Source organism: Muntiacus reevesi, chromosome 8 (genome assembly GCF_963930625.1).
Source record: "Muntiacus reevesi chromosome 8, mMunRee1.1, whole genome shotgun sequence".
NCBI lineage: Eukaryota > Metazoa > Chordata > Mammalia > Artiodactyla > Cervidae > Muntiacus > Muntiacus reevesi.
The window spans coordinates 16915103-16938512 of NC_089256.1; the positions used below are offsets into that span (position 1 = coordinate 16915103).

Below are 23410 nucleotides of genomic sequence, written 5' to 3' on the forward strand. Positions count from 1 at the left end.
CTAGTTGGATCATGATATATCTGCTGAACCTCATCTCATGCAGCTACTAAAGTATTTACAAAGAATTTTCAATAAAATGCTTTGTGATAAATTTAGAAAAAGCAATCTATAGTTTTAAAGGAAAGATTTTCAACATTTTGTATGGCAAGGAAGGCCATAACCATTTTCTGTTTGCAGATTTTTCAAATTTAGAATATATCTAATGAGAGTTTTCCTTCCTTTAAAAACTTATACTAACCTCTGTAAATGTTTTATCCTATAGAATGATTCTGAACAGTACTAATCCCTATCTGTGAACACATGCATTTGAAATGATGCTTGGAGAAAAGTAATTAGCTTTTTCAAAATAGAAGGAGAGAAAGCCTATAAAATTCTGTCCACTATGATTATAACTATATTTATAAAAACTAGAACAGTCATATCTAGAAAATAAGATTGTATCATATAATACACTAACATCTTAATATTACATATCTTTAGTAGTAAGACTCCTGATGATTTTCTCTTAATACTTTATATATCTTCCCAACTTGTAACAGGAAAAAAATAAGGTTCAATTTATGCCCTTCTAATGACCTTTTAAAATTGTCTGGATATCATAAAGTAAGAACATAAGAACCGATTATCCATTAACATGTTAAAAGATGATTCTTCCTGGAGGGGAGGGAGAGGGAATTGGTGGTAATCAAAAGGTATAAACTTCCAGTTATAAGATAGATAACTAGGAATGTAATACACAGCATGATAAATACAACTTACGGTTATGTGTGAAAGAAAAAATTTTTTCTATTTCTTTAATTTTATATCTATATGAGATATGTATATTCACTAAACATTGTGATAATCATTTCATGATGTATGTTAGTCAAGTTATTATGCTGTATACCTTAAACATATAAAGTGCTATAAGTCAATTATATCTCAATAAAACTGGAAGAAAAAAGGAAATGAAATAAAGGCAATTCTTATTTAAAATGAATAAGGAGTCTTAAAATAGCATGTAGAACAGAAACTAGCAACATGACATACTTGAGAACACACTTTTAATATAATGGTAACATTAGTCATATTTTTTACTGAATCTAATAATATATTAGGGAAGAATTCTTGCTTCTTTTTTTCTAACAGACTTAAGTTTAAAGTGAAAAATGTGTTATACTGCAAAATTACTTATAGGTTCAGATTTAAGACTATGAACTAACATACTCCAAAGCAGTGTCTCTGTCAGTGAATGAGAAAGTTAAATACTAAAGGTGATATCTGGGGAGAATTGATCAGGCACCAAGCATATTTTCTGTTTTCCTTTTCCATCAATAAACTATTTTTTCATACTTTAAGAATTAAAGAAAGATTCTTTAAAGAAAGATATATTATTTTAATTCTGACTTCTACCATATCACATGTTGTGTTGTTCAGTCGCTAAATCTTGTCCGACTCTTTGCAACATATAGATTTTGCAAAATTCCAAATCAATAGACTTTTTTTTTAATCAATAGACTTTAAACAGAAGTATTAAATAATACTTCCCTCATAGCTCAGTTGGTAAAGAATCCATCTGCAATACAGGAGACCCCAGTTCAATTCCTGGGTCGGGAAGATCCCCTGGAGAAGGGATAGGCTACCCACTCCAGTATTCTTGGGCTTCCCTTGTGGCTCAGCTAGTAAAGAATCTGCCTGCAATAAGGGAGACCTGGGTTTGATCCCTGGGTTGGGAAGATTTCCTGGAGAAGGAGAAGGCTACCCACTCCAGTATTCTGGCCTGGAGAATTCCATGGATTATACAGTCCATGGGATCGCAAAGAGTCAGACATGACTGAGCCACTTCCACTTTCACTTTTCACTATTAAATAATACAAATTTTTAAATAATTATATAAATGGCATAAAGAAAACTGAGCACCAAAGAGTTGATGCTTTTGATCTATGGTGTTGGAGAAGACAAGTGAGAGTCCTTTGGACTGCAAGGAGATCCAACCAGTCCATCCTAAAGGAAATCAGTCCTGAATGTTCATTGGAAGGACTGATGCTGAAGCTGAAGCTCCAGTACTCTGGCCACCTGTTGCGAAGAACTGACTCATCAGAAAAGACCCTGATGGAGGGCTTCCCTGGTGTCTCAACTGGTAAAGAATCTGCCTGCAATGCAGGAGACCTGCGTTCGATCCCTGCGTTGGGAAGATCCCCTGCAGAAGTGAACGGCTACCTACTCCAGGATTCTGGCCTGAAGAATTCCATGGACCTCAGTCCATGGTGTCACAAAGAGTGGACATGACGAGCAACGTTAACTTTCACTTGATGCTGGGAAAGACTGAAGGCAGGAGGAGAAGGGGACAACAGAGGATAAGATGGTTGGATGGTAACCTGGACTTTATGGACTTGAGATTGAGCAAACTCTAGGAGTTGTTGATGGACAGGGAAGCCTGATGTCTTGCAGTCCATGGGGTCATAAAGAGTCAGACATGACTGAGTGGCTGAACTGAACTGACAAATGGCATAGTGTAATTTCTCACAACTATAGAGTCAAGCAGAGGTAGCCACAGATGAGAATTTGTACGTGTATTACATAACACATTTCTTACCAAACACAATTGCATTACTATTTCCATGGCAACATGAGGGATGGAAATGTTAATAATTAACAACCATAAACAGGAAGTCTTTCAACTTAACTTATTTCCCAACAGAAATGACAAGTGCTGTTCATTGTGGTGCCTGTGAAAGAGCCATCCTTTGTCTTCTTGAAGTTTTAGACTAGCCATGCTTCAATAAAAGGAACATTTTATTTACTTATATGACTGTAATTTGGTGGAACAATTTTAGAAATCAATTTTGTAATACAGAGTTTTGACCAGTGTTCATAGCCTTACTTCAATAATTCTATTAGCCTATATGTAGAAAATAAGTTCAGAGTTGTTTTAAGAGCAAAATATTGGGAAATGTCCTTATAGTCCAATATTTTAGTTCACAGATTAGAGATTACTGTTATTGTTTTTATGTAGCTAGTTGTTAAATTTCAACTTACCCTTGTATTTATCACTTTATTTATTTACTATTCTTTCTTACAACATAGATGTTCCTTCTTGGATCAAAATCCTTTAATGAGAATCTGCTAGTAAACGCTTATTTTTCTTTCTTTTTTTCTTTTTTTTTTTTCAGATCTGAAAAGGGGAGTAATGATTCTCTCTATATCCATCATATCTTTTAACCACTCATATTTTCCTTCCATTGAATTTCTGTGCTTCATTCAAGAAAGGAGTAATTTCTTCAGATCCTTCTTTCAATTTATTATTATTTGAATGTAACTAGTCCATCTTTCAACCTTGCATAGAGGGGTATATCTCATTATTTGGGTTGTGTCAGAATTGCCTAGAGAGATAGTTAAGATTACAAAAATAGGAATACATAAGTAGACTCATCGAGGAAGGATGCAGCCTGGACCCTTGTGTTTTATCAGGGGATTCTGATGCCCACCAAAATTTGAGAATCACTGCCATTGGGTTTTTAAATTTAATTACTATGGTTTTTCTTTGCCTCAAGTTGTATTCAGTCTTTTTCAGGTTTGTCTGACCAAATTTGATAGCCCTTTGTCGGACTCTTAATTCCTTCTTTTATTCTTGGAATCTATTGGACACCCATACTTTTTATTCTGTATTTAATCATTATTCTATCTGTGGCCTTTGGGGGTATGATTCTATTTTGTTGAACTTTTGTTTTTGCTAATTCTTGCTAATGGTGGTTTGTTACCTTGAGTGTTTAGTTTTTTTCATTCTGGACTCATGTTCTTTGGAATGGACTTTTATCTGCAGGGATTAGTCAAGACTTTAAAAAGAACTTTTCCTCCAGAGTGAATTTGCTTTTGCTTCTACAGTACTTTCAGGCACTGTCACCAGGAACACTGTAAACTTAATTTTTGACTTGAATCTTTAGGGCCACATAGGTCTGTGACTTCAGATCTCAAACTTGATTGAAGACAGGCTTCAGGTTAGAAATGTTTCTTTTTTCTGTTCCATCCTGTGAATGGCCTTTATTCAGCTTTTTGTTTTTATTTTCTACTTTTTTCCACTTAGGTTTTGCAGATCAGGCATCCTGGCTTTGATGCAGGGAAGTGGTGGTCTCTGATCCCTCCTCTTGCCCTGTTTCTGACATTTGGTTTTGCCTGTCTATGTGGCCCATTGGAAACTAGGATCTAGGCTAATATGGATCAGCCTACACCCTCCAGACAAACTTGGTTCCAGTGCTCACTCACACCTAAAGTCAGGCATTTTATTCCTGGCCTCTGAGGAATTTCCTTATTTTTCTTTCAGTACAGCTATGTATTATTACATGTATTTTTTAAATTATTTTTAATATTTTACCCAGCATTTTTAGTTGTATTACACTGGGAGAGAATTCTATGACCATCTTGTATGCCATCTTACTGAAAATGGAACACTGGAACCTTGGTGTAGGATTTTCAAAGTTAATTCTGTAATAGCAAGGCAGCATAATTTTGTGAGGAATAAACTATTGTATTATTTATTATAACTATATATTATATATGATTATATATTACACATATAATTATATGTATTAACCTGGGCCCTAGTTTCCAATGGGCCACATAGGCAGGAGTCAGGAAGCAAAACCAAATGTCACAAATAGGGCAAGAAGAGGGATCAGATATCACCAGTTCCCTCTATCAAAGCTAGGATGCCTGATATGCAAAAAAAAAAACTATAAAATTTTTTATAATTCTGTGTCTGATTTTAGAAAGAAATTTTCCTGATTCAATAGCAGCTGAAAGAGCTTTTCACTTAAATATGTTTATTTACTTTGGATATTAGCAGCTTATGGCATTACTTTTCTTAACTCTAACTAATGAATTTTTTTTCCTTTTATACTTTTAGGAGGTAATTGAGTTCTATGTTCAAAATGAAAATTCAGTGGACAAGTGGAAAAAACCTTTAGTAATTGATAAACTCAAGGTAAGAAAAATAAGAGAACCTTAAAATTGGAGAATTTATATGCAGGTTTTTTTTTGAGAACTTTGTTTCTCTTCTCTTGTTATATATGTAGAGGATAATTATATCAGTTATAATTTTTGTTATATATGTAGAGGATAGTTATTCAAGTATACTTTTTAAAAAATTTAAAAATAGAATCTGTAATATACAAATTAGTTTACATAGTGTGTTGTGTGTGATATGTAATGAAGATAGCCTCTTATAGCTATTCAAATTAAAAATACAATCAACACTCTCACTTGAGACTGAAGTTGAGGCAGAGTATTTGTCCCACATAAGCTTAATCCAAATTTCATGTTTTCAAATGTTAACACATGTTAGAAATTGAAGTGCACAAAATAGTGTGTTTGGCATAATTATACTCAAATGGAAGAGATTTTATAATAGCTATGATTCAATAAGAAGCACTCAAGTAAGTAAATTTAGTTTTTTAGCCAAATATGAGGAAACTTTGTGGAAAAGTCATTTATTTAACCATTGAGAAAATGTTGATTTATAATGAATTAATGACTCTGCACATTGTTGGATACAATGAAATAATTTCATAAGTTTGAAAGGCATAAATACCAATATCTTTTAAAAGTAAACTGTTTTAGGTTGTGATAAATTATGGTCACTCTGGCATATTCATCATCTTTTGACAGGAAATGGCCAAAGCAGAAGGCCTCTGGAACTTGTTTTTGCCAGCTGTAAGCGGTCTCACCCAGGTGGACTATGCCTTGATTGCTGAAGAAACTGGAAAATGCTTTTTTGCTCCAGATATCTTTAACTGTCAAGCACCAGGTTATGACATTATTTTATTTTATTTTATTTACGACATTATTTTAAAAGATAACTTTTTTCAGATATTTTAAGCAGTGTTTAAAATTTCTCTATTTTTTGACAAGGAAATTTTTCTACACAGTTATTAATTTATAAATTTGTAATTTTACTTTTTAGTTACTTTCATTTAAATGTTAAAAAAATGGATCTAATGTTCTCATTGTACTATTACTTTATTAAACATCATTACATTGAGTATTATTGAATAGAAGTTACCATCAAAGGGATTGGCATTAAAGGTTTGCAGTTTTCTGACTCAATATTAAATATATCTATGGTTAGTTAGAATGAATAGAGTTTTAAATCTTTTGGTTAGCCTCACTATCTCTCCATTTACTTGCCCATTCTTTATCAGTTGCCTACTATATGCTAAGTACCATTTTAGGAACTCGGGATAAATCATGAAATAAAATACACAAAGTTTTTTGCCCTCACGGAGCTGTTTCATTCATTCTAATAGAAACAAACAAAAATAAACACCAGATAGATTAAATAAGTAATTTTACAGTAAGTTTGAGGATGAGAGATTCTTTGGAAGAAAAAAACCCAGCAAGGTAGGGAAGTGCTGGAATGCTGAGAGATGGGGAATATGTATTACAATTTATTATTAAGATGAAAGGCACAGGATAGGCCTTATTGAAAAACTGACATTCGGTAAAGACTTAAAGAGGGTGAGACAGTCAGCTATGCTGAGATCTGGGGGAAGAGTTTTCATAGCATAGAGAACATAAAATACAAAGGCCTTAAAGCATGAATGTGATTGGTATATTTTAGGAATAACCAAGGAGGTCATTGTGGCAGGGAAAGAGTAGAAGATATCAGAGGGAAAGGGTCTTATGTGTTGGGATTTAACAGGCTGATGACAGCTTGTAGTTTAATGAAATGGACATTTGAGCAGAGGAATGACAAGATGTCTCTTCAGTTTCTAAAGGATCCCTTTGGCTACCATGTTGAGAATTAACAAAAGGAGAAGGATATACGCAGGGAGTCTTGTTGTGATGGTCCTGAGCGATGATAGGGATTTGTTCAGGGAAGTAGCAGTGGAAAGAGTGAGCAGTGAAATATTCTAACTGTATTTTGAAGGCAGAGCCAAGAGGATTTCCTGGTTGTTTTTGAGGTATTAATGGAAGAATCAAGGATACTTTCAAGGACTTTAGCATGAAAAATTGGAAGGATGAAGGCAGGAGGGCAGGAGGCCTTTTCTTTAAAAAGGCAATATGGGAAGAATAAACTAGGTATGTACCCTTTAGAAGGTGTTTTCAAACCCAGTTTGCCAAAGAAACCCCCAAATAAGCTTATAAAGAATCCAGATTCATGAACTTCATTCCTGGAGATTTTGTTTCCAGTTGATCTGGGGCAGACCCTCAGAATGTCTTTGTCTTTTTCCCCCCACCAGGTTACTCTGGTTACTTTTGATGCTTCCAATCAAGCCCTGGCATTTGATTTGTAGTACAAGTATGACTGTATGATATCCCATAGCGTCCTAACTCCAGTTAGGCCTCAGTTTTGCCTTTTGTACTTATTCTATGACCCTGGTACAAAAGCTCTCACGAAAAGAGTTAATGAAGCAGGAAAGTGCAAAAACAGGTATATTGGATGTCAGAGAAAATACACCCTAGTTGCCTCTCAAAGTATTTCCACACTAGACTTTGCTCTCATTTCTTGGGAATTATTAACATGGTCCATAAACCTCTGATAATGGCTGAGAAACCAGATATGCTTTTCTCTGAGAAAAATCTGAGAAAACCAGATATGGTTTTCTCTCTTCAAAACACTGATTTATCGATTTACTACATTTTATTCCAATAGTTAAGACTATTATAAAAGTAAATAAATCTATTCACAACAGAATTTCTAAAGATTTTTTCTCTTTTTGTATGGCTATTGCATCATGCTACATAGGTAGCTTAATTTTGTGGAAATAAAACTGGTAGTCTTTTGTTTAAAACTTCTTTTATTGCCACTCATTGTAAAAACTATGTTTTATAGTGTGACCTAGTATGTAGCATATGTAGTTGTATTAGTGTGTCCATGGATAGATGGATTTATGGCAATGAGGAGGGAGGGACATATATTATTGAAAAAAGGCCTCAAGAAACAAATAGCTTCCCTTACTACATGAATTCATATATTTTTCATTGATTCTATTCTAATGTATTCTATTTTGATCTACTTTCATTTCTTGGAAAATGCTAGCCATATTCCATTGAATTAGTTTATGAAACACACTAATGGGTCATAAATGGTATGGACCTAACAGAAGCAGAAGATATTAAGAAGAGGGGGCAAGAATACACAGAAGAACTATACAAAAAATATATTCACGAAGTAAGCCAGAAAGATAAAGACCATTACAGTATACTAACACATATATATGGAATTTAGAAAGATGGTAACGATAACCCTATATGCAAAACAGAAAAAGAGACACAGATGTACAGAACAGACTTTTGGACTCTGTGGGAGAAGGCGAGGGTGGGATGTTTTGAGAGAACAGCATCAAAACATGTATATTATCTAGGGTGAAACAGATCACCAGCCCAGGTTGGATGCATGAGACAAGTGCTTGGGCCTGGTGCACTGGGAAGACCAAGAGGGATCAGGTAGAGAGGGAGGTGGGAGGGGGGATCGGGATGGGGAATATATAAACCACTACAATATTGTAAAGTAATTAGCCTCCAATTAATAAAAATAAATGGAAAAAAAAAAATATATATATATATATTCACAACCCAGATAGCCACAATGGTGTGTACACTCACCTAGAGCCAGACATTCTGGAATGCAAAGTCAAGTGGGCCTTAGGAAGCATCACTACGAACAAAGCTAGTGGAGGTGATAAAATTCCAGTTGAGCTATTTCAAAGCCTAAAAGATGATGCTGTGAAAGTGCTGCACTCAATATGCCAGCAAATTTGGAAAACTCAGCAGTGGCCACAGGACTGGAAAAGGTCAGTTTTCATTCCAATCTCAAAGAAAGGCAATGCCAAAGAATGCTCAAACTACTGCACAATTGTACTCATCTCACATGCTAGCAAAGTGATGCTCAAAATTCTCCAAACCAGGCTTCAACAGTACATGACCCATGAACTTCCAGATGTTCAAGCTGGATTTAGAAAAAACAGAGTAAGCAGAGATAAAATTGCCAACATCCATTTGCATCATTGAAAAAGCGGGAGATTTCCAGAAAAACATCCATTTCTGCTTTATTGACTATGCCAAAGCCTTTTGACTGTGTGGATCACAACAAACTGTGGAAGATTCTTCAAGAGATGGGAATACCAGACCACCTGACCTGCCTCCTGAGAAATCTGTACGCAGGTCAAGAAACAACAGTTAGAACTGGACATGGAACAACAGACTGGTTCCAAATCGGGAAAGGATATATTGTCTATATATTGTCACCCTGCTTATTTAACCTATATGCATAGTACATCATGAGAAATGCTGGGCTGGAGGAATTACAAGCTGGAATCAAGATTGCCAGGAGAAATATCAATAACCTCAGATATGCAGATGATACCAACCTTATGGCAAAAAGCAAAGACCTATAGAGCCTTGATGAAAGTGAAAGAGGAGAGTGAAAAAAGTTGGCTTAAAGCTCATTCAGAAAACCAAGATCATGTCATCCAGTCCCATCACTTCATGGCAAATAGATGGGGAAACAATGGAAGCAGTGACAGACTTTATTTTTGGGGGCTCCAGAATCACTGCAAATAGTGACTGCAGCCATGAAATTAAAAGACACTTGCTCCTTGGAAGAAAGGCTGTGACCAACCTAGACAGCATATTAAAAAGCAGAGATGTTACTTTACCAATAAAAGTCCATCTAGTCAAAGTTATGGTTTTTCCAGTAATCATGTATGGATGTGAGAGTTGGACTGTGAAGAAAGCTGAGCACTGAAGAATTGATGCTTTTTAACTGTGGTATTGGAGAAGACAAGTGAGAATCCCTTGAACTGCAAGGAGATTGAACCAGTCAATCCTCAAGGAAATCAATCCTGAATATTCATTGGAAAGACAGATGCTGAAGCTGAAACTCTGGTACTTTGGCCACCTAATGTGAAGAACTGACTCATTTGAAAAGAACCCTGATGCTGGGTAAGATTGACGGCAGTAAGAGAAGGGGACGACAGAGAATGAGATGGTTGGATGGCATCATCAACTGGATGGACATGAGTTTGAGCAAGCTTCGGGAGTTGGTGATTGACAGGGAAGCCTGGCGTGCTGCAGTCAGTGGGGTTGCAAAGTGTCGAACACCCCAAGTGACTGAACTGAACTGAATGGGTCATAATATGAAAAATAATGCTATGGAAGAGACATCCATTGCTCTGCCACTCTTTCTCCATTTGACCTATCAACTTTTCACAAGATGTTTATGGACTTCTTTTTAGTATAAGATTTTATGAGTCTTATCTAAATGATATCACCAGACTGCTTAAATTTTAAATTTGGCAAGGTAAATACATATTCTATGACCAAAGTATGATAAACAACTATCCTCAGCAAAAAGACGTGTTAAATCGTAGGTAGAAAATTAGGCATTTTTTTCTTTGTAGTGGAAATATTTTCATGAAGGCCTTGGGCCATTGTGTTTTAGAGCATTGTGTTTTGTTTATCCAAAGCAGATGAAAAACAGAATGTAAATAATGTCAGTTACATACTTCAGAGGTTGCTTAAGTATATATGAGATGAATTTCTACTCGGGATACATTTAGGATACCCAAACTATTTCCCAAATAGTTATAAAAGACTATGGGATACATATGTAGACTTCCGATTTGTCCTTTGTTTTTCTGCCCATGTAGTAAGTCATACAGTACTGGATATTGGAATGTTGAAAATAGTCATTTTAATACTAAATCCATTAGAAAATTTGAAGGCCTTCAGGCTAATTGGGGGGAATTTTTTCTTTTTGTATGAGTAATTTATCTAAGCTTTTTTTTTTTTTTCTTTTTACCAACCTATAAATGATAGGTTTGATTTGTCAGTTCTCAAAATAAACTAATTTTTGGAAAGTTTTTATTCAATATTTACATCATTTGAACTGTAACAAAAAACACTTGAGTTTAAAACAAGTGAAAACAATGAATTTCATTCATTTTAATTCAAGACTTATTTTCTCCTTCAGTCGAAAAGAATTTTAAGCTTGTGTTATTCTACTAGGAATTGTGTGCATTTCAATATAATTAGGGCCCTGTTAGGAGTGCCTGAACAGAGTACAAACATGTTTTGAGAAACTTAGCTTAGACTAAGCTCAGTTTTCATAGGCATTTCAGTAACTGTCCTTAACATCATTTTAAGAGATGATATTGAAAAATTCTTCCTCAAAATCTGATAAGTAATCAGTATTCAAGGGAAAGGTTTTAGAGGATATTTTTAGAAAGTTGATGGAAATGAAAATCAGAGAAAGGCATCTAGCACATTTTGCTCCATAGCAGACATGAGAGTGTCTGCTGAGACACTCACCTGAGAGTGATACAGCAGTGTATCATGTACTGCGCAATGCCCCCTGAGGGCTAAAGAGAATCTTTTAAGTCATCTACTGTCATTTTCTATCCAGGGCAGAGTTCCATGTTTAGCATCCTTGAGATACTACCTAGTAATTTTCTGTATGGTATGGAGTCACAAAAGGCTTCCCCAATGGCTCAGTGGTAAGAAAATCTGCCTGCAATAAAAGAATCTGCCTGCAGCGCAGGAGATGCAGGAGCTGTAAGCTCTATCCCTGGGTCGGGAAGATCCCCTGGCAAAGGAAATAGTAAGCCAGTTCTTGCCTGGGAAATCCCATGGACAGAGGAGCCTGGCAGACTGCAGTCTATAGGGTCACAAAGAGTTGGACATGACTGAGTGAGAGTCACAAAAACAAGGGCAGTGTTAGTGGTAAAGAGACAATAATTACTATGTGTGGTCAAAGGAAGGAGATATTTCTGATTAGGTGGTTGAAGAGTCTTCTCAATGGAGGTGGCTAAGAGACACAAATTTTCTTGGGAGTGACAGGTAGAATTTCACCTGAAAGAAGGCCTGGCCCAAGTAAGCATGTGGAAGTTAAAAAGTGTAGGGTGTGTTTGAGGGACAGGAGTCTCAGGGCTGTAATCTCAGTAGAATGTTGTTGTTTAGTTGCTAAGTCATATCCAATGCTTTTACAACCCCATGGACTGCAACCCACCAGGCTCCTCTGTCCATGGGATTTTCCAGGCAAGAATATTGGAGTGGGTTGCCATTTCCTACTTCAGGGGGTCTTCCTGAAGGAGGGATCACACCTGCATCTCTTGCTTGGCAGGCATATTCTTTACCATTGAGCCACCAGGAAACCCCCTCAGTATATGAGTAATGTTAATTTTTCTCCAGGAGCACTGCAGTATCATTCCTAGCAGAGTATATTTGCAAGATAGCAGGCAAAAGTCAGCCAGTAAATTATTTTCCTCAGTCCTAACTGAGTTAAAATGCACTAGAACCATGCTTCATTGGGATGAAGTAGACAAGTGTCTGTGATTCAGAACAAGCTGAATAACAGGCACCAAATGCCACATAGTTATAACTACTTACGGCATACCTTCATTGTAAATTATATTTACCATTATGTTTAGTCTATGGCCATGCCATCCTGAACACACCTGATCTTATCTATTGTTTCAAAACATTTTTGTTAGTAAATATTTTCTCTAAAAAGATTCATGTCTCTTATCTATATAAAGTTTGGATTTCATATTAGTACATTTTAAAATGCAAAATAAATGCTTTTCTTTATTACATGTAGACACGGGGAACATGGAGGTGCTCCACCTATATGGAAGTGAGAAACAGAAGCAGGAATGGCTAGAGCCTCTTCTTCAAGGGAGTATTGCCTCCTGCTTCTGTATGACAGGTAAGAGCAAATCGGTCACGTTCTCCCATTGCGCACTCTTGCCAGATTATTATGGAGGAACTAAAGAAATGTGGAATGTGGCTTTGTGTTTAGGCAAATTTTCCTGTGACCAGAAATATGAATGTGTTTGTTGTGAGCCTAGTTTTAATATTTTGGCATTTTAAAATGTGCAGAATAAAATCATTCCACTCTGGGAGGATACCAGATGTTTTCTGGCAGCCTGCTTTAGCAGCAGAGTAAACCTAGTTTCATAATCTTTTGACTTGCATTTAAAATTGCCTTCTAAGGACATTTAAGATCTTTTTTACCTTCATGTATGAAATATTCATCTTTGTGATAATTTTATACTGACACTTAAAAAGTACTCCACTCTGCCATAAATGGAAAAAAATAGAACTTTTACGCGTGTTGGTCATATAGGTCAAATTATAAATGATAATCATGTGGGCTGATGAAAGTAGGAGCATGTTAATAAAAGTGGGTCTTGGTATATCGTACATAGGAAACAGTTATTAAGAACTCTTACTCAAAGTCGTTGCTTTATAATTGAGTTAGAATTAAACTGTTCCATCTGGCCATAAATTTGTCAGAATTTATTATCCTTCTATAACACTGCATGCATTTATAACAGTAAAACTGGGACCTCCCTGGTGGTACAGTGGATAAGAATCTACCTGCCAAAGCAGGGGACATGGTGTGATCCCTGATCTGGGAAGATTCCACATGCTGCAAAGCAACTGAACTTGTGCACCCCAACTACTGAGGCCCATGCACCTAGAGCCTGTGCTCTACAAGAGGGGAGGCCACCGCAGCGAGACACTCGTGCACTGCAACTAGAGAGCAGCCGCGTTCTCCACAACCATAGAAGGCCAGTGCCCAAAAACAGAGACCCAGCACAACCATAAATATAAGTTTTAAAAAAACAAATTAAGTAGACAGCTCCTTTTCTAAAGAAAGAGTGCCTCTAGTTTTAGAAAGGGAACACATAAACTATTTGAAGGATACGTTCAAAAGAGCAGCATATTAACAAATGCAGATTACTATGATTTAGAACCTGCCTGTTAAGTTCTAAAATGCAGTGCTGTAAAGCAGTCTTGTAAAGGTGTCCAATGGAAAGCTTTCTGAAGACATTAAATGTTGAGCCAGTTTTATAGAATGCAAAATAGATCGATGACAGCATTACTGATGGAATTTGAAAGTCACAGTTAGAAGTTGTTTAAGATACTACATAAATAGTGCCAGATATGTAGAAAACAAGCTATGGTTACCAAGGGAGCAAGCGGCAGGAAGGGATAAATTGAGATATTGGGACTGACATATACACACTATACACACACACACACACACACACACACACACACACACACACACACACGCACACACGTACATAATAGATAGCTTGTATATAGCCTACTGTACAGCACAGGGAACTAGTGACCTGTATGGGAAAAGAATCTATGAAAGAGTGGGTATTATGATTCACTTTTCTGTACAGCAGAAACTAACACAACATTGTAAATCAAATATACTCCAAAAAAAATTAATTTAAAAAAAAGTTGGTTAATATACTAAACCTCTGGTGATCAGGACCATCCCCGAGAAAAAGAAATGCAAAAAGGCAAAATGGTTGCCTAAGAAGGCTTTACAAATAGCTGTGAAAAGAAGAGAAGCAAAAGGCAAAGAAGAATAGGAAAGATATACCCATTTGAATGCAGAGTTCCAAAAAATAGCAAGGAAAGATAAGAAAGCCTTCCTCAGTGATCACTGCAAAGAAATAGGGGAAAACAATAGAACGGGAAAGACTAGAGATCTCTTCAAGAAAATTAGAGATACCAAGGGAACATTTCATGCAAAGATGAGCACAATAAAGGACAGAAACGGTATGGACCTAAAAGAAGCAGAAGCTATTAAGAAGAGGTGGCAAGAATACACAGAAGAAATATACAAAATGATCTTCACAACCCAGATAATCATGATGGTGTGATCTCTCACCTAGAGCCAGACATCCTGGAATGCAAAGTCAAGTGGGCCTTAGGAAGCATCACTATGAACAAAGCTAGTGGAGATGATGGAATTCCATTTGAGCTATTTCAGATCCTAAAAGTGATGCTGTGAAAGTGCTGCACTCAATATGCCAGCAAATTTGGAAAACTCAGCAGTGGCCACAGGACTGGAAGAGGTCAGTTTTCATTCCAGTCCCAAAGAAAGGCAATGCCAAAGAAAGCTCAGACTACCACACAATTGCACTCAGCTCACACGCTAGCAAAGTGATGCTCAAAATTCTCCAAGCCAGGCTTCAACAGTACATGACCTGTGACATTCCCGATGTTCAAGCTGGATTTGGAAAAGACAGAGGAACCAGAGATCAAATTGCAAACATCTGTTGGATCATCAAAAAAAGAGCGAGTTCCAGAAAAACACCTACTTCTGCTTTATTGACTATGCCAAAGGCTTTGACTGTGTGAATCACAACAAACCGTGGAAAATTCTTCAAGAGATGGGAATACCCAACCACCTGACCTGCCTCCTGAGAAATCTGTATGCAGGTCAGGAAGCAACAGTTAGAACTGGACATGGAACAACAGACTGGTTCAAAATTAGGAAAGGAGTACGTCAAGGCTGTATATTGTCACCCTGCTTATTAAACTTATATGCAGAGTATATAAAAAAATATGTCAGGCTGGATGAAGCACAAGCTGGAATCAAGATTACCAGGAGAAATATCAATAACCTCAGATATGCAGATGACACCACCCTATGGCAGAAAGGGAAAAAGAACTAAAGAGTCTTTCGATGAAAATGAAAAAAGAAAGTGAAAAGTTGGCTTAAAACTCAACTTTCAGAAAACTAAGATCATAGCATCCAGTCCCATCATTTCATGGCAAATAGATGGGGAAATAATGGAAACAGTGACAGACTTTATTTTCTTGGGCTTCAAAATCACTGCAGATGTTGACTGCAGCCATGAAATTAGTAGACGCCTGCTCGTTGGAAGAAAAGTTATGACCAACCTAGACAGCATATTAAAAAGCAGAGACGTTACTTTGCCAATGAAGGTCCATCTAGTCAGAGCTATGGTTTTTCCAGTAGTCATATATGGATGTGAGAGTTGGACTATAAAGAAAGCTGAGCGTTGAAGAATTGATGCTTTTGAACTGTGGTGTTGAAGAAGACTCTTTGAGAGTCCCTTGGACTGCAAGGAGATCCAACCAGTCCATCCTAAGGGAAATCAGTCCTGAATATTCATTGGAAGGACTGATACTTTGCTGATCTGATGCAAACCCTGATGCTGGGAAAGATTGAAGGCAGGAGGAGAAGGGTATGACAGAGGATGAGATGGTTGGATGGCATCACTGACTCAATGGACATGAATTTGAGTAAGCTCTGGGAATTGGTGATGGACAGGGAAGCTTGGCATGCTGCAGTCCATGGGGTTGCAAAGAGTTGGACACGACTGAGTGACTGAACTGAACTGAACTGATGGTGGGGAAATCTGGCTTGCAAATATGTAGCACAGATTTCCATTGTGGGAAGTAAACAATGATATTTTTAATGTATGTTTGATGATTAGAAAGAGGATTAAGTGAGTTGTAACCCAAGTCATGTGTCACTGAGTAAGCCAAAAACACAATTTGGATAGCAGATCTATCTGAATTGTTCTAAATATTTCATTCATTCTCTCAGTGCACATTTATTGAATACCTACTATGTATAATGGTACAAAGATGAAAAAGACAAAGATGCCTCTGTCATCAAAGAGTTACCATTTCTTTAAGTGTATTTTATAAACCAGTGGTATCTGCCTGCCTGTAAATTCAGCCTTTGCTTATTTGTAGAGCCTGATGTAGCTTCAAGTGATGCCACAAATATTGAATGTAGCATCCAGCGAGATGGAGACAGCTATATAATTAATGGCAGGAAATGGTGGAGCAGTGGTGAGTATTCATAATGATCCTTCATGCCAGATGCTGTGCTAGAATAATAAGATACATAGTTATTCATTTCATGACCACAGTTCTTTAAATTGTATCTTTGAAAGCATTTTCAAATTTAGAAATAGTTGATAAAAGGAAAGTAATCTTAAAATAATGTCTTGATTAGGCAATGTTTATTTTAACAGCAGAAAACATCTATTTTTTTTACAGTTTGTGAGGTAAAACTTCATATTAGTGCACACCATGTTTAGCCATTGTCATTTCTATCAAAATTAAATTTTAGTAGGGGCATATTACCTGGACTATAATAATTTATACATAATTTTTAAAGAGATAAGCAGTACATGTTATTAAAAGTAATTTGTGGTACATATTATCATTGCTTAAAAATACAGGTGTTTAAGTGAAAAATAAGAGTCTTTATATATAGGAAAATATTTAGTCAACCCTTGGTAATAGAATCACATAAGTGGATAATTCGTTTAGGCAATTATAAAAATTAAAACCTGTGATTGTCTGAAGATTGCTTCTAGAGTATACATGATAATTCTAATAGGATAACCAGCTTATTACTAAAGAAAGTTGACATAAAAGTAAATTATGTTAAGAAACTTACTAGTAATACATTAAAATAGCCAGAAAAGCTTTTTTTTTTCTCATTGCTAGTTTTTATTCTTTCTGGAGTTTTATGAAATCACTTACAAATTAGGAACAGGAAAAAGAAAAAGACATTAAATGTTGCTGCATGATTATTCAAGTATTAAAATTATGCAGGAAAATTGTTATATTAAAATTTAGATAATTTAAAATAACTGTAAATGACCCTTAAATTAAATCTCTTTAACAATCTGTTTTAGATGACCTAACTTGTAGTGTTTTTCTTATGTATGACTGTTAATACTATTTTCTTATATTGTTAGTTTTAATTTCTATGTTTTATGAATTTATTGTTTCCTCTTTTGCTTGGCTTCTGCCCCACTCCCCTTTCCTACCCCAACCTCTTCTTTGCTACAAGTTGCCACCACAGTGTTTGAAATTTGAATTTCAGAAAAATGCAGATGTTTGATCTCAGCGGGAAGCATCATTCATGTGTATTGAAGCAAGAGACAGATGGGTCTTATATTTAAATGCTGAACGTACTGGTTGGCTCTGTAGCTTCTTCAGATTCGAAAGGAATCTCCTCCACATTTTGTCTTTGTCTTCTCCAGGATCCGTATTTCTTGGCAACTTTCATGATGTAGTTTTTAAAAGAGGTCCCCATGAAAACGTACAGGACTGGGTTGAGGCAGCTGTGAAAGAGTGCAATACTCTCTGTGATTTGGATGGCAACATCCATGCGTTTGCTCATGTCACAGTCAGTGATCAGGGAGTAGATGATGTCTATGGCTTGGCAGAACTTGACAATGTTATAAGGTAATTGAGTGACGATGAAAACTATGACCACTGTGAGCAGAACTTTGAGGGGCCGAGATTTTTTAATGTTAGGCATCTTGATGAGTGTCTTTGCCGTGATGAAGTAGCACACTGCCATGATAAGAAAGGGTATTACAAATCCAATGCAAATTTCCAGTATTTGAACTGATGCTTTCATTGATGTTCCTAGGTGGTATGGAAAGATGGGAATGCACCTAGCTTTATGGTTTACTGTATAAAAAACCAACTGAGGGATACTCAGCAAGATGGCAGCCACCCAGACACAGAAACAGATGACCCAGCATGGTTTTCCCACTCCCGATTGACTGGGAGCTTTAGTTACTGCCCAGTATCTGTCTGTGCTGATACAAGCCAGAAACTGCATTCCAGAGACAAAATTAACTGTGTACAAGGCTGAAGTGACTTTGCACATGATTTTCCCTAAAACCCACCCATGAACTGCATTAACTGCCCAAAAAGGCAAAGTGAATAGAAGGAGTAAATCTGCCACTGCCAAATTCAAGATGTACACGTCTGTTTTGGTTCTCCGCTTTTTGTAATAGGCATAAATCGCCACTACAGTGGAATTGCCTGCAAGTCCAATGATGAAAGCTATTGTGAAGAAGGCAGGTAGGAAAACTTTTGCAAATTTTCTGACCTCTTCTTTTATACAGATCACTTCATACTGACTATAGTCATGAGTGTCATTCATTCCATTTTCCTCATAATAGTAATCTGTTGACTGGTTGTATTCCAAAGCCATGGTTCCAATCTAAATGGCAAAAAGAATACAGTGTGTTTATTTTAATATTGCTTAAGTGGAAACACTTTTGCTCTAGCATATGTTTTATGCTTTTATTAGAGAATAGTTTGTTGCTGTAACATATGTGACCCTGAGTCTGCCACTCTTTGAAACTCTTTAATGGCAGTCACATTGGAGTATACCCTCAAGAATAGTTTTTCATTGCTTGTTTTTACAAGTCTGTACAGGAACTGGGATTTACAGAAGGAAGATAAAAAATAATACCCTGGGAAATGTTCTTAATCATTAAGCCCTATAACTTTTACATACACAACTTTGTGATTCTTATGCAGTATGTCAACAATAAATTAAAATTTTAAATTAAAATAAATTATTTAAAATAAATGTTTTACTTATATTTATTCATGAATTTATTTTAAATTAAGTTAAATAAATTATCTCAGAATTGTCCTTAATTTTAGTTGTTGGCTTTTATAAAACAGTCTCCTCTAGTCAGCTTCCCTCCAGAACTTGCCACTGCATGCTGACTGTAAACTACTGTTTGGTAGAACTGTTGTCCCACTAGTCACCTAAGCCGTAAGCCTGCACCATCCTTGATTCCTCTCTTATCTTCATCCCTTCATCCCAGATTTTCAGTCTGCCCCTAAATTCTGATTTTACCTTCCAAATAGGTCTCAAATCTGTCTCTTCCTTTTCACATAATTCAACCACATTATCACCTGGCCTATTACAATGTCTTCCCAACTGGTATCCTACTGTTCTCATTCCTTCTTACCACTTCCTTGTTCCAACATTTCTCTTACTGCCATCAGAGTGCTCTGTCTCTAAGATGTCAGTCTTGTCACTCTCCTGCTTAACTCCCCACCTAAAAGACACATCTCTCTGAAAGTTACAATCTAAGCTCGTTACCATGATACCCAAGGCTCCATGATGTAGTCCTACCCACAGTTCCTGTACACCCTGAACTGTACACCTCACACTGTAGATGATGACAGTACTGACTTGCCAGTGGTTTTTTGGCACACATCATGCCGTAGTATGCATCTACATCATTACTCATTCTGTTCTTTTATCTGATATACTGTTTCCTTCCCGTCCCTTGAAAGGCCATTTCCTATTCAGTTAACTCAGACTTCACCTTTCTAGAAGACTTTCCCAATCCAATAACTGTATCTATGTATCAATTGTATCTACATATCAGAGAACTGACCTGGTCCTGTGGAGTTTCCCAGACTACCTTTTCCCTCTATGGTCTGAGTTCCCTAAGACTGTGACCTGTTGGATTTCTGTTTGTAATTAATAACTGAAGAGAATGCCTGGTACACTCTAGGTGGCCAGCAAATATTTATTAAACTATAACGTTTACTAATAGGTATAAAGCTGTTACTCTAGGAATGGAAAGATGATATTCCAGGAATCTCATGTCTCATCATTCTACTATGTTGTCAATTAATACCCTGTAGTATTAAGATAAGCTTGCACAAAATTCACATTCTAAAATATATATAATAATAACTTTTAGCATTTTTATTATAGTGCTAAGCTTTGTTATGCTTTTTCCTTAGCCCTTCTGTCTTCCTTGGGTTACTTTTTTGTCCTTGGAAGAATTGCAAATGTTCTTATAGAATCATTAATAAAGATATTATTTTCAAAACAGTACACCAGCTTATGCTACATTTTCAAAAGAATATTCTTATACTTGCTAACCTTTTGTAAATGAGTAAATCTAAATGAAGAAGGCCACATAGAGGAAAAATATCACATAGAACTGCTTTCATTATATAAAAACCAGATGCTCACAATTTAAAATGACTGTTTTATCCTTACAGTTATTTGAAAAGTTCCAATCTAGAAGACCACTCTAGTGTTCATTTTCTTATATGTTAATTATTAACACAATATGAACTTTGTTCTTTCCTTCTCTTTTATCACAGAAATCTTGAACCTGGTGATAAGGTATAATATGGCCAAACAGTATAAGATATTAAGGAAAGATATTTTAAAAGAATTAATCATACTAAAAATATGAGTAAACAAATATAGGACTGGAAATTATTTGCAGAAGTGATCCTTCTGGCAGATAAATAGAAACACATTTAAATGTCTTTATAATTATTATAAGAATTTAAAAAATTGGTGTTTATAAAACAAAGTAAGAAAAAAATGGTACAGCAAACCCTGTTATTAACAAAGCTTTATAGGCAACTAATGGTATTAAAATAATATTTTCTTCTTGCTATATTCATATTTTTAAGTTTGAAGTGTATAACTTTTCAAATAGCTATTTTTTGCACATGTAAACTTTTATGCCTCGATTCCCTCTTCATAGGTAAATATACAAAATCTTTGGACTTTAAAAAAAAGTCATATCCAACTCTGAATGAAAAAGAAAGAAAAAACCAACCTGTTTCAGTAGGCAGACAGGAGCAGTCTTGAATGCAGAGAGTAAAATCAAATGACACTGTCTAACTCAGACTACTTTTGTTTTCGTTTTTACACCCCGCCTTTGTCTTACATCCAAGAGGGCTTTCCGGAGACGTAATCTTGTGAGCACTTGATCTTTTATTTATGTATAACCATCCTGTGAGGTCAGATCCAAGTTCTTAAGTACCCTTGGTTATAAACTTGAAGGAATTCAATCTTGTTTCAAAAGCTACAGACTTTTCCAAGTTTCCACTTAACTGAAGGGAATGGAAATGTGCCTGCAGCTGAGGTACTGACTGCCAAACCAAGAGAATTCAGCAGAGCACCTCAAGGCAGCTAATAAGTACTTGTAGGTAATATCTAGACAAATACTGTCTAAAATTATTTTATCTAAGAAAGAAAGCAAAAATGATTGTAACTCAGAAAATTATCTTTTTGAAGACTCAATTATCAAAAATAAAGTCTGAGTGATCATTAAGCATTTACAGTAGAATTTAAATTTTTATAGCAGATCATTTTATATTTTATTAACACTTACACTGTGAGACTTTCCTTGGCTTCACTGAACTCCTCCTCTGTCCTTGACCCCAGAGTATGCCTTTCCCCATGACTTTAAATTCTTGTGCCTTCTTGTAATCTTCAATGACCAGCTACAAACTTTTCACATCCTTCTGCCTGGGAAGCCTATCTCAACTGTCTCCCCCTCCCCCCGCTTCCAAACAAATGAAAGTCAGAGAAAGAAATGTATGCAGATTTAACACTGGTAGGCTGTTTGACCTGAATTCTCCTCATATTTGCATAATAGTTCCCTTATTTACTTTCTCAGAGGAAACTAGGCTTAGTCTCTACCTTCAGAAGTTATTTCAGACCCATACCTTTTTTTCTCTAAGCAGTTGATCTAACATTCCTGTTGGTTCACAGAAAAGAGGCTCTAGGTCACTGAGGTCTTCACCTTCTAACAGTGTGTGTCTGAGGGTATAGCCAGGTTCTCCTCCTTGTTATCTACCAGTCTTTGAGGAAGAGTTATTTGCATTGCAGCTAAACCACCTCACCAAGAAAAAAAGTACCTAGATTTGCAGTGTTTGCCATTCTTCATGGTGTAAATACTCCCACCATGGCCAGTTTCAGCTACCAATGTGAATTCACTGAGAGCAAATTTGCTAAGAGATGAGTATTTTCAGCCTTTCTTAGGAGGCTTTAGCACAATTCTTCCAAAGGAGGCATCTCTTCTCCTTACCATAGCTGATCATTACTCTGATCTCTTATGAAGGATACTGCTCTTAATATTATCCCTGCCTTCTCTAGGAGCTCCCCAGGTGGCTCAGTGGTAAAGAATTGGCCTCCCAATGAAGGAGATACAGGAAACACAGGTTCAATCCCTGAGCAGGGAAGATCTCCTGGGGTAGGAAATGGCAACCCACTCCAGAATTCTTGTCTGGGAAATCCCATGAGCAGAGGAGCCTGGCAGGAGTCGAGGGAGTCACAAAGAGTCGGAGCAACTGAGCATACATGCACACCCTCTCTAGACTCTCTGATCTTCCGCTTTCTCTTACCTTTTATACTTTTTTTTCTTATGTATTTTGTGGCCAGGAGGAAGCAAACAAGCGACCTTCCACTAAATTCTTAGAATGATCTACAAGTTCCCACAAGGTCTGCCTCCATCCCTCAGTACCTCTCTGACTTATTTCCTTTTACTCACCTCTTTGCATACTTATTCTGCCGCACCAGCCTCCATGCTGTTTTGAAATGTACCAGGCGCATTCCTTCTTAGGGCCTTTGTACTGGCTCTTCTATCTGCCTGGAATGTGCTTTCTTTTAATATACACAAGGTTCACTCCCTCGTGTCTTTCAAGTGTTTGTCCAATCACCACCTCCTCATTGAGGCAACCTCTGACTAGACCGTCACAAAACAAATGAACAAACATTAAACAAAACAGAAACAGTTATAGATACAAACAAAAAACAGATGTTTGCCAGATGGGAGGAGGAAGATGGGGGAAAGAAATAGGTGAGGGAGATTAAGAGATTACAAACTCTTAAAAAGGAATTACAAACTTCCAGTTGCAAAATAAATGAATCATGGGGATGAAATGTACAGTGTGAGGTGTATAGTCAATTACTAAGTAATTTTTATACGGTGACATATCATAACTAGATTTATCATAGTGATCACTTTAAAATGTATAGAAA

At 36.4% G+C, this 23410-nt stretch overlaps 2 protein-coding genes across 5 annotated transcripts in view; one reads left to right on the forward strand and one right to left on the reverse strand.

Annotated features, from left to right (window-relative positions):
• Positions 1-23410, forward strand: part of ACAD11 (acyl-CoA dehydrogenase family member 11) — a 100133-nt gene that overhangs the window by 50693 nt on the left and 26030 nt on the right. For both annotated transcript variants that reach the window (XM_065942350.1, XM_065942351.1), the window contains exons 10-13: positions 4883-4960; positions 5644-5782; positions 12578-12685; positions 16522-16620. In XM_065942350.1, the coding sequence (XP_065798422.1) occupies positions 4883-4960; positions 5644-5782; positions 12578-12685; positions 16522-16620 (424 nt within the window). The remainder of the gene's footprint in view (positions 1-4882; positions 4961-5643; positions 5783-12577; positions 12686-16521; positions 16621-23410) is intronic.
• On the reverse strand, positions 16772-23047 carry ACKR4 (atypical chemokine receptor 4). 3 transcript variants are annotated; one of them, XM_065942357.1, is made up of 2 exons: positions 22920-23047; positions 16772-18805 (listed from the first exon to the last, which is right to left on the reverse strand). In XM_065942357.1, exon 2 carries the CDS (start codon positions 18794-18796, stop codon positions 17744-17746), a length of 1053 nt encoding a protein of 350 aa, XP_065798429.1. In that variant the 5' UTR covers positions 18797-18805; positions 22920-23047; the 3' UTR covers positions 16772-17743. The 3 variants fall into 3 exon arrangements, with proteins under 3 accessions (XP_065798429.1, XP_065798430.1, XP_065798428.1); XM_065942358.1 differs by lacking the exon at positions 22920-23047 and adding an exon at positions 21759-21898; XM_065942356.1 differs by lacking the exon at positions 22920-23047 and adding an exon at positions 21201-21355.

What these genes read in the sequence shown, in the direction of transcription:
- ACKR4 (XM_065942357.1), bottom strand. Translation starts at nt 18,796, where the DNA reads ATGGCTTTGGAATACAACCAGTCAACAGATTACTATTATGAGGAAAAT.